At 44.7% G+C, this 12486-nt stretch overlaps 1 protein-coding gene across 1 annotated transcript in view; it reads left to right on the top strand.

Moving 5' to 3' along the window:
• LOC142500022 (uncharacterized) overlaps positions 1-10681 on the top strand; it is a 36435-nt gene extending 25754 nt beyond the window's left edge. Inside the window, exons 10-11 of the mRNA XM_075610080.1 lie at positions 8373-8417; positions 10602-10681. Of these exons, the coding sequence (XP_075466195.1) occupies positions 8373-8417; positions 10602-10681 (125 nt within the window). The remainder of the gene's footprint in view (positions 1-8372; positions 8418-10601) is intronic.
• Positions 10682-12486: the final 1805 nt, after the last annotated feature.

Here is a 12486-nt window from a genome sequence, read left to right as displayed (position 1 = left end):
GAGTTATACCCCGGGTAATACCTGTGTATAAGGAGTTATATCCCGGGTAATACCTGTGTATAAGGAGTTATATCCCGGGTAATACCTGTGTATAAGGAGTTATACCCCGGGTAATACCTGTGTATAGGGAGTTATACCCCGGGTAATACCTGTGTATAAGGAGTTATATCCCGGGTAATACCTGTGTATAAGTAGTTATATCCCGGGTAATACCTGTGTATAAGGAGTTATATCCCGGGTAATACCTGTGTGTATGGAGTTATACCCCGGGTAATGTCTGTGAATAAGGAGTTATACCCCGGGTAATACCTGTGTATAAGGAGTTATATCTCGGGTAATACCTGTGTATAAGGAGTTATACCCCGGGTAATACCTGTGTATAAGGAGTTATACCCCGGGTAATACCTGTGTATAAGGAGTTTTATCCCGGGTAATACCTGTGTATAAGGAGTTATATCCCGGGTAAAACCTGTGTATAAGGAGTTATATCCCGGGTAATACCTGTGTATAAGGAGTTATATCCCGGGTAATACCTGTGTATAAGGAGTTATATCCCGGGTAATACCTGTGTATAAGAAGTTATATCCCGGGTAATACCTGTGTATAAGGAGTTATACCCCGGGTAATACCTGTGTATAAGGAGTTATACCCCGGGTAATACCTGTGTATAAGGAGTTATACCCCGGGTAATACCTGTGTATAAGGAGTTATATCCCGGGTAATACCTGTGTATAGGGAGTTATACCCCGGGTAATACCTGTGTATAAGGAGTTATAGCCCGGGTAATACCTGTGTATAGGGAGTTATACCCCGGGTAATACCTGTTTATAAGGAGTTATACCCCGGGTAATACCTGTGTATAGGGAGTTATACCCCGGGTAATACCTGTGTATAGGGAGTTATACCCCGGGTAATACCTGTGTATAGGGAGTTATATCCCGGGTAATACCTGTGTATAAGGAGTTATATCCCGGGTAATACCTGTGTATAAGGAGTTATACCCCGGGTAATACCTGTGTATAAGGAGTTATATCCCGGGTAATACCTGTGTATAAGGAGTTATACCCCGGGTAATACCTGTGTATAGGGAGTTATACCCCGGGTAATACCTGTGTATAGGGAGTTATATCCCGGGTAATACCTGTGTATAAGGAGTTATATCCCGGGTAATACCTGTGTATAAGTAGTTATATCCCGGGTAATACCTGTGTATAAGTAGTTATACCCCGGGTAATACCTGTGTATAGGGAGTTATACACCGGGTAATACCTGTGTATAAGGAGTTATATCCCGGGTAATACCTGTGTATAAGGAGTTATATCCCGGGTAATACCTGTGTATAAGGAGTTATACCCCGGGTAAATACCTGTGTATAGGGAGGTATGCCCCGGGTAATACCTGTGTATAAGGAGTTATACAGGACGACGCTCCGGGGTAGAGTGACAGGGGTCTTGCACTTTCCCATTTGTAGACTGTCTGACAGTGGATTGGCCCCAAATCCTTAGAAATAGTTGTGTAACCCTTTCCAGACTGATGAGCATCAGTAACAGCTTTTCTGAGGTCCCTGGAGATTTCGTGTGATCGGGGCGTGACGCGTTCCCACACACCTGTATGGTGAAGACCAAACGCACAACGTTTCTGCTCTTTATACAGGGTGAGGGCCTCCCAAACCCACCCCTCAATATCTTCCTAATTAAACACCTGATTCTAATTATCCCCTTTAGTTTAGCTGATAAAACCAGCGTTTCACTGACATTTGCACTTACCCTGACTCTTAATTACTCATTGTTTGTCCAATTCATACATCATTTAGTTTCAAAAGACGTGGAATTGGTTAATATAAACCGTATTGGATACTTAAGAAAAGACTGGTTTTGATTTAAAAAAAAACTATGGAATTCCCATACAGTAATTATCATTGGGGTTCTATATCTATATCATTGGGGTTCTATATCTATATCATTGGGGTTCTATATCTATATCATTGGGGTTCTATATCTATATCATTGGGGTTCCCAAACTCTCACCACTGAAGTAAATGAAGTTCGGAAAAAAAACCAACAAAAAAAACCATGTCCCTCTAGTTCAACCTATGCTAAATTTATACCCCAGAGTCACATCATCCAATGATGTTCATGTTCTTCAAGTTCTTCAAGTTGCTCAGTCTGTTCTATAACATCTTGATTGCTGAGAGAAACGCTATGCAATGTCTTCCTGCCAGAGGTCTTTTCATGTCTTTGGTGTCTTGATGACTATGAAGAGTGCTGTATGAACTGCCAGTCCAGCTGTGACTGCTTCATCATTTCCATTCTACGTAAGTGTCTATATTTTGCCTGTTATTTGTACATTACTGTGTGTTCACCTTTATCAAGGAATAAATTACATTTTATCATATCTAAGTCTCGTCCCAGTTCAGACCCAGTGTTAAATATATATCAACTGTTATATATATTTATGTGTGACTTATACAGCTTGCCATAATCTCACCGTGACAGGCTTGTATAATAACCAGTTAATTACAAGCTTGTCACGGTAGCTTATGACAGGCTGTAATTTACACCAAAAATATATATAAATATATATATATACCTGGGTTTGAACTGGGACGAGACTTAGATATGATAAAATGTAATTTTTTCCTTGATAAAGGTGAACACACAAAATGTGCAAATAACAGCAAAATATAGGCACTTACTTAAAGATGGCAATGATGAAAACAGTCCCATCTGGACTGGCAGTCATACAGCAAAACCTGCATCATCCCAAGACCTTGCATAAAGACACAGGCCTGATGACATGCAGACATGAAGACATGGAGACATGGAGACAATACATGAAGCCATGCTTCTAAGCAGATATGCTTTTAAGTAGAAATGTTTCAAGTAGAATATGAAGTTTAAAAAGGAAGTTCAAAAAGAAGTGGAAAAGTGGACATCACCTACTGCTTCTGATCTACTGCTTTTGATCTACGTTGGAAAAGAGGATATCATCTATCCCAGACTGCACATCTCAACACTTAACTATTGCTGTGATGCCGCCTTTATTTATTATATTTGCTGCAACCTCACTTATTTTCAAATTATGCACTTCCTTACACCAGTCTCATCATGTCTCTAACTCTATTCATATATCTCCATCTCTCCTTCCTTCCCCACTTCTCAGTTCACATGAACTCCGTTCTTACCTGCGTCCTCTGTCACCACACAGCTATATCCCCTGCACTAAAACACACCCCTACAAATCATCCTCACACATCCTCTTTCTGTCCATGCTTCTCCTCCTCGCTTCTGGGGATATCTCTCCCAATCCTGGTCCCTGCCTTATTTCTACTTGCTCTCGTCCTCACCTCCCACATGCAACTTCTACTCCTTCTGGTGTTAACCCCTCCAACCTCATACCCATCCCCTGCCACCCTCCCTCCTCACTCCTTTTCTCCTGTGCCCTTTGGAACGCTCGCTCCCTTTCTAACAAGTTCCTCTCTGTGCATGACTTCTTTCTCTCTCACTCCCTGCTCCTATTTGCTATAACTGAGACCTGGCTCACTCAGTCTGACTCTGCTCTGGAAGCTGCCCTCTCTTATGGTGGCCTTTCTTTCTCCCACACTCCGCGCCCTGATGGCAGGGGTGGAGGTGTGGGGCTCCTGCTCTCCTCTCTCTGCCGTTACTGAACTCTTCCTATTCCCCCCTCTCTTGCTTTTCCCTCCTTTGAGGTTCACACTGTCCAGATCTTCTCTCCTCTCCCTGTTCATGTGGCGGTCATGTATCGCCTACCTACCTCTACTCATCCCCCTTCTGCCTTTCTCTCTCACTTTGAATCCTGGCTCTCTTTCTTTCTCTCCTCAGACTCCCCTGTTCTTCTCCTTGGGGACTTCAATTGCCACATTGATGACCCCTCGCTCCCTTGGGCTTCCCGCTTTCTTTCTCTAACCTCTTCTTTTGGCCTTCAACAGTGGACTGCAGCCAGCACCCACAAGGATGGCCACTACTTAGACCTGGTTTTCACTAAAAACTTCTCTCTCTCTGATTTCTCCATTTCCCCTTTTCCTCTCTCTGACCATCACCTCATCTCATTCTCTCTATCTCGCTTCTCCCCTTCTCCACCTCCATCTACCCCCCGGTTTTGCAGAAACCTGCACTCTATTCACTTACCTGACTTTGAGTCCACGTTACGCTCCTCCCTCTCCTCTCTAATCTCTGCTACAGACCCTGACAACCTGATCAGGAACTACAACTCTGTCTTGTCCTCCTCTCTTGATCTACATGCCCCGCTTTCTCTCTGCCGCACTCGCCCTTTTAACCCCAGACCCTGGTTAAATTCCCACACGCGCATGCTGCGTTCCTCCACTCATTCCTCTGAACGCCTCTGGAGGAAATCTCATACTCTCGCAGACTTCCTTCACTACAAATTTATGCTATCCTGTTTCAACTCTGCCCTCTCGCCAGCTAAACAAGCCGACTTTTCATCACTAATCAACATGCACAAGTCTAACCCACGCCGACTGTTCTCTGTCTTTGATACTCTACTCAAACCACCCTCAGCGTCTTCTCCTTCTTCCATCTCCGCTCAGGACTTTGCTGACTATTTTAAGGAAAAGGTGGAATCCATACGTCAGAACATCCCCTCTGTTTCTTCCTCCCATCCTACACCTCTTCCTAACTCTCCTCCTGCCTTCCTTGACTCTTTTTCCACTGTCTCAGAGGAGGATGTGTCGCTGTTCATCGCCTCTTCTCCGTCTACCACTTGCTCTCTTGACCCCATTCCCTCCCATCTCCTAAAACCTCTTGCTCCTACTATAATCCCTACGCTCACGCACATTTTTAACTCCTCCCTCTGCTCTGGAACCTTTCTATCCTCCTTCAAACATGCAACAGTCATACCATTACTCAAAAACAGCAAGCTTGACCCTACCTGTCTTTTTAACTATCGACCTGTCTACCTCCTGCCTTTTGCCTCTAAACTCCTTGAACGTCTTGTATTCTCTCGCTTGCTCCATTTTCTCAACACCTATTCTCTCCTAGACCCTCTACAATCTGGCTTCCGTACTGCTCACTCCACGGAAACAGCCCTCACTAAAATAAATGACGACCTCCATGCTGCCAAAGACAGAGGTCATTACACTCTGCTCATATTACTCGACCTCTCTGCAGCATTTGACACCGTGGACCACCCTCTTCTCTTTCACATTCTCCATACTCTTGGCGTTCAGAACAAAGCTCTATCCTGGATCTCATCCTACCTCTCCCATCGTACTTTCAGTGTCTCTTCTGCTAACACCTCCTCCTCCTCTATTGATCTCTCTGTGGGGGTACCCCAGGGCTCTGTCCTGGGACCTCTTCTCTTTTCTCTGTATACACTCTCTCTAGGTGACCTAATATCATCTTTTGGGTTTAATTATCACCTCTATGCTGATGACACACAAATATATTTCTCAACACCCGACCTTACACCTGCTGTACAAACCAAAGTTTCTGAATGTCTCTCTGCTATATCATCCTGGATGGCCATCCGCCGACTGAAACTTAACATGGCAAAAACAGAGCTCCTTATACTTCCTCCCAAACCTGGCCCTACTACCTCCTCCCACATTACTGTTGGAACTACGATCATTCACCCAGTAGCCCAAGCACGCTGCCTTGGGGTCACACTCGACTCCTCTCTCACATTCGCCCCTCACATTCAAAACATTTCTAAAACCTGTCGCTTTTTCCTCCGCAATATAACAAAGATACGCTCTTTCCTCTGTTGCTCGACTGCTAAAACTCTGACTCAGGCCCTCATTCTCTCCCGTCTTGATTACTGTAACCTCCTGCTGTCCGGCCTTCCTGCCTCTCACCTGTCTCCCCTACAATCTATCCTAAATGCTGCTGCCAGAATCACGCTACTCTTTCCTAGATCTGTCTCAGCATCTCCCCTCATGAAATCCCTCTCCTGGCTTCCGATCAAATCCCGCATCTCACACTCCATTCTTCTCCTCACTTTTAAAGCTTTACATTCTTCTGCCCCTCCTTACATCTCAGCCCTAATTTCTCTTTATGTACCATCCAGACTCTTGCGTTCTTCTCAAGGATGTCTTCTTTCTACCCCCTTTGTATCTAAAGCCCTCTCCTGCCTTAAACCTTTTTCACTGACTGCCCCACACCTCTGGAATGCCCTTCCCCTCAGTACCCGACTAGCACCCTCTCTATCCACCTTTAAGACCCACCTTAAGACACACTTGCTTAAAGAAGCATATGAATAGCACTGTGAACATTCTGAACACATGATACATAAAGCTTGGCCCCCTGCAGACGCACTTACCAGAACTCCCTCCTACTGTCTCTGTACGTTCTCCCTACCTACCAATTAGACTGTAAGCTCCTCGGAGCAGGGACTCCTCTTCCTTAATGTCTAAAGCACTTATTCCCATGATCTGTTATTTATATTATCGGTTATTTATTTGATTACCACGTGTATTACTACTGTGAAGCGCTATGTACATTAATGGCGCTATATAAATAAAGACATACAATACAATACAATAAGGGGAAAAATAAATTCCTTTCTGACTCCAAGAATTGCCAATCGGATTAATCCCTGGATCAACATCCTTCCCATGTTACTTATTTGGTATATCCCTGTATACCTTTCCCATCTAAAAAGATGTCCAACCTTTTTGTTGAACAAATCTATTGTATCTGCCATCACAGTCTCCATGGTAATTTATTCCACATTTTAACTGCCCTTACTGTAAAGAACCCTTTCCTTTGTTGCTGGTGAAATTTCCTTTCCTCCAAACTTAAGGGATGGCCCCGAGTCCTTTGTACTGCCCGTGGGATAAAATAAATTCCTTCCCGACTCCAAGAATTGGCAATCGGATTAATCCCTGATTCAACATCCTTCCCATGTTTACTTATTTGGTATATCCCTGTATACCTTTCCTATCTAAAAAGATAAAAGACAGGGGAACCCAATGCTATATCCAATTGACAAAACATATAAAGTAATAAGTATAAAGTTTAAATACTTTATTAATAATAATAATATTTACTTAGTTATTTAGTTAAACCCTTTGGCCAAAGCATCATAAGCCTGCATACCAACGTCAAGGGAAACCAAATGAATGGAGGTCCTACACTACACTGTGAACCCTCCCTTTTACCTCTGTATGAGGGGAAGCAGCCACAGTGAGTCCTGTCCATTCAGCAAAATGCTAGAAGTTAAAAAGGTGGGGAGAGCTCTGGGAGGAGGGGCCACTTACCTCCAAACAACTGTTGCCAGTCAGGAACTAAATTAACACGCACACATTCCCAGCACGCCCTAACTCCAACTCTCACCACATTTTATAATATATTATAAATACTTCAATAATAATAATTTGTTTTTAAGATTTGTATTATAGCTGTCATCACAGTCTCCATGGGTAATGAATTCCACACTGTAACTGCCCTTACTGTAAAGAAACCTTTCCTTTGTTGCTGGTGAAATCTCCTTTCCTCAACCATAAGTGATGGCCCCGAGTCCTTAGTACTGCCCGTGGGATGAATAGTTCTTTTGAAAGCTCCTTGTTCTGTCCCTGAATATATTTGGATATAGTTATCATATCCCCTCTTAGACACCTCTTTTCTAATGTAAATAAATCTAATTTAGCTAGCCTCTCCTCATAAGTTAGAATGTCCATCCCCTTTATTCATTTGGTGGCTCTTCTCTGCACTCTCTCTAGTTCCATAATGTATTTTCTTAGGATTGGTGCCCAAATTGTACTCCATATTCCAGGTGTGGTCTTACTAATGCAGGTGACCCAGAGATGTCACCCTCTGACTCCGGGTCACAATATTAAGACCTTATTGCTGTCTGCGTTACAGTAACTGCTGTCTGTGAACGGGATGTAGAAGCTGCTCTGAGAACTCAGCAATTCCTAATCTCCTATATCAGGAGCGGTCAACTCCCGTCCTCAAGGGCCACCAACAGGCCAGGTGTTGGGGATATCCCTGCTTCAGCACAGGTGACTCAATCAGTGGCTCAGTCTTGGACTGCACCACCTGTGCTGCAGCTGGGATATGCTGAAAACCTGGCCTGTTGATGGCCTTTGAGGTCAGGAGTTGCCCACAACAGCTCTATATAATACATCGACATTCAGGTCATTTCTCTGCAGCCCGCTGGCAGTAATTGTCTCTAATACTTTACACACAAACACTGTGCCACAAAGTAAAGCAAACTGAGTATCTTTTTTAGTAACGGAACCCCTGGTATTTCTATTCATCGTGCAGTTTCTAGCAGAATAAATACATATTTACGAAATACACTGCAGCCAATCAGCTCCTACCACATTATTCTGCTTAATGAGGGTGATATCCAGGGCTCGGAAGATGACATTCTGGGGTTTTTGTCTCTAGGCTCCAGAGGAGATAACGGAGTGAAGGGTGACCCCGGTATTACAGGTGAGGTACTCGGCACTTTCTGCTGCATGTTTATTTCTTTACAATAAAAATATGTTTCTCTCCCCTCTAGTTATTTTAATTATTTATTTTATTCCTAAGGCCTCGGGAATGGTCAGCGCATAATGCTGAGGCGCGCTGATGCTCGGCAGTGAGAGCGGCTTTAGCAGGAGCTCGCGCACGCTTCCGCAAGCGCACGGAAGCATAGGTCTTACACAATTTTTAGTTTCTGCGCTCGCCGGAGTGCAGGGCCGGTCACGTGAGCAGTTCGCCCAATTATATCTCAGCGCAGGAGAGAAGCGGTCAGTACTATATTTATTAGCGCAGGAGAGGAGCGGGCAGTACTATATTTATTAGCGCAGGAGAGGAGCGGGCAGTACTGTATGTATCAGCGCAGGAGAGGAGCGGGCAGTACTGTATATCAGCGCAGGAGAGGAGCGGGCAGTACTGTATTTATCAGAGCAGGAGAGGAGCGGGCAGTACTGTATTTATCAGCGCAGGAGAGGAGCGGGCAGTACTGTATTTATCAGCGCAGGAGAGGAGCGGGCAGTACTGTATGTATCAGCGCAGGAGAGGAGCGGGCAGTACTGTATATATCAGCGCAGGAGAGGAGCGGGCAGTACTGTATGTATCAGCACAGGAGAGGAGCGGGCAGTACTGTATGTATCAGCACAGGAGAGGAGCGGGCAGCACTGTATATATCAGCGCAGGAGAGGAGCGGGCAGTACTGTATTTATCAGCGCAGGAGAGGAGCGGGCAGTACTGTATTTATCAGCGCAGGAGAGGAGCGGGCAGTACTGTATGTATCAGCACAGGAGAGGAGCGGGCAGTACTGTATGTATCAGCACAGGAGAGGAGCGGGCAGTACTGTATGTATCAGCGCAGGAGAGGAGCGGGCAGTACTGTATTTATCAGCGCAGGAGAGGAGCGGGCAGTACTGTATGTATCAGCGCAGGAGAGGAGCGGGCAGTACTGTATGTATCAGCGCAGGAGAGGAGCGGGCAGTACTGTATTTATCAGCGCAGGAGAGGAGCGGGCAGTACTGTATGTATCAGCGCAGGAGAGGAGCGGGCAGTACTGTATGTATCAGCGCAGGAGAGGAGCGGGCAGTACTGTATGTATCAGCGCAGGAGAGGAGCGGGCAGTACTGTATGTATCAGCGCAGGAGAGGAGCGGGCAGTACTGTATGTATCAGCGCAGGAGAGGAGCGGGCAGTACTGTATTTATCAGCACAGTAGAGGAGCGGGCAGTACTGTATTTATCAGCACAGGAAAGTTATAGGGAGCAATTACTGTATATGGGGTAATAGGAGGAGTTATAGGGAGCGGTTATATGGGGTAATAGGAGGAGTTATAGGGAGGGGTTATATGGGGTAATAGGAGGAGTTATAGGGAGGGGTTATATGGAGTAATAGGAGAAACTCTTTTTATTGAAAAAAAAAATTCCAACATTACATTCCATAGAAAAACATTTCAAACAAAAAAACTGCTCATTATGTACAAACTTATATTATATCAATATTAACTCAGCATGTGTGCCACCATACTCCCCAACAGCAACTTCACATTCCTTTTATACACATTTTAATTGAAACTAAATAAAAGCCTTAACTATAGCATTAATAGCTGCTACCTTTAAAGGATTAATTAATGAACAAACATTAAGCCCCCCCCCCAAAAAAACAAAAAAAAACACACGGTATTACTTTTTCTTTTTCCCCGCATTATCCCCCAATGACCCAAACCTCTTGACGGTCACTGAAGGTGGGATCATGTCCGAGTCTGTCTCTCTGGAAACATCCATAGTATGTTCCTCTTCGGATAAGGAAAGTTCCTCTTCATCGTCGGAGTCCTCAGCTCTTGACCCCCAATCCTTTCTGAGAACAGAAAAACGGTTTTTCATAGCTACCTGAGGAACTTTACCAGCGGGACCTGCAGGACGTCGAAGAGTCCCTCCAAGTTTTTTCACCATGCTCTTCTTCCTTTTCTTTTTCTCCTGTGCCCAAATCTGCTCACTTTCTTTTTCTTTATTATTATTTTCCCTCACTTGGGTTTCCACCAAAATAGGATTATCTGATTCCCCAGATTGTTCCCCTGCTGGGAGTAGATTTGGGGAGGTTCCTTCTAAGGTATCTTCTGACATTTCCTGGGCCTTGTTTACACTCACAATAATTGTTTTTTCTGTAAGTGTTTCTGGGCAAACTGCATCCACAGGTGGTCCAGGACAAGCTCCGTCCCCAGGAGGATCTAAGCAAGCGCCATCCCTAGGCTGAACCAGACCAACCCCATCTGCAGGCGGATCCAGACATATTCTGTCTGCAACTTTCAGGGCCCGGTCATAAAGTGCTTCATTGTCTTCGAAGTCCACTTCCTGCTCCCATACTTTTGAAATATTATGCCAGGCTTCTGCGCAATTCGTGTATGAATGTCCAAATTTATCGCATAAATTACATCTGATGTTTGTACAACTTGCCCTCTCGTGGCCCAAGGACTGGCACAAGTTGCATTTTAGAACATCACAAGACATGCTTAAATGTCTGGCTGAACCACATCTATGGCACAAGGTTGGCTGCCCATAGTAAAAACAATTTCCTTTTTCTCTTCCTATGAAGAAGGAGTTGGGCAAATGCTTTGTAACATTGCCATGCCGCCAAAGTCTGACTTGCACCTTCCAACCTCCAACCCAAATTTCTTCTGAGTCCATAATTCTTGTAGGTGGAGCCAGTACTTCGCATTGTCTGCCAAGCCATATCAGAATATCTGATATTGGGACTGATTCGTGTCTGAAGAGAATTGTCACCGACTTTGTTTCCGGTTTGGACACAGGAATAGCTGCAAAGGACTTCCATAATTCTGAATTTTTAAGACTCTCATATTTTGTCCAAAAGTAGTCCAGAGCCTGAGGTCTCTTAAAGCTGACATCGTATTCGCATGAACCTGGAACATGGATAAGGGCATAAATGTCATCTGCACTGAAGCCCAAAGATTCTTTCAATAGATGTTTTCCTACAAAAATCCTATCAGGCTTCATCTCCTCTGCACCCTTATATCTCAATTTTACCACGTTCCTCCTTTTTAAAGGTTGTGCATTTCTGGTCACAGCGCTCACAAAGGATCTCCCACTCCAGGCTGCAGGGGGTGCTGTGTGAACTGGGGTTACCTTGATGCCATTACTTTGCTTTACCCCATCTTCTGATTGGGCCACTATCAGGAACTGTTTGGATTGGAGCAGCACTTTCAGTCTCTACAACCTTAACTTCACTCCCAGGCATTACAGGGTTAATGCAGTCTCCATTGCTGCTAATTACCACCTGCTGTTCTCCTCTCTCAGAGTTCTGAATCCCAGGACCTGCTAATAAGCATGGGTGTGGTTCTGTAAGTCCAGGTGAGCATGGGTTCTGAATCCCAGGACCTGCTAATAAGCATGGGTGTGGTTCTGTAAGTCCAGGTGAGCATGGGTTCTGAATCCAGGACCTGCTAATAAGCATGGGTGTGGTTCTGTAAGTCCAGGTGAGCATGGGTTCTCTGGCTCACTGCTCTCAGGCACAAACTCTATTTCCAGCTGATCTCCTCTCAGAGTTTTTAGGTTCTTGCTTTGCTGCTCTCCAGATTTCTTTGTAATTTCTTTAACTTCTCCCAGCGTGGGAGTCTGAGATAACCCAACATCACAGGTGTCTGCTGCTTTCTTTGCATGCAATGGTCTTTTAATCAGATCTTCTGCCGCTTTTGCTATTAACCCCTGGGATGCTGGAAGCTCTGGAACAGATCCTTGCTCACAGTCAGATACACCCTGAGGTGAGTCCCCTTCCCTGAAGTCTTTGGACCCTATTACAGGGCTGTTACCTTCTCCTGTGGAAACCTTTAGCCTCCGGTCCTTTGCTTTCTTTTTTTTTTAGCAGCTTTACCCTTTGGGGTTTTCTTGGCAGTTGGTGGAATTAAACTGTCAGGATCTGAATCAGAATTTTCCTGGGATAAGTTCTCTGTTTTATCTTTAGACTTTGCAGACTTGTTCTGGGATTTAGTTTCTCTCCCACTTCTTGTAGGCGTCACCAAACTTATCTTTTCTTGTGAGC

The sequence above is a fragment of the Ascaphus truei genome, chromosome 7, assembly GCF_040206685.1.
Source record: "Ascaphus truei isolate aAscTru1 chromosome 7, aAscTru1.hap1, whole genome shotgun sequence".
Lineage (NCBI taxonomy): Eukaryota > Metazoa > Chordata > Amphibia > Anura > Ascaphidae > Ascaphus > Ascaphus truei.
Note: the sequence above shows the minus strand (reverse complement) of the source record. Positions and strands in the feature narration are given on the sequence as shown.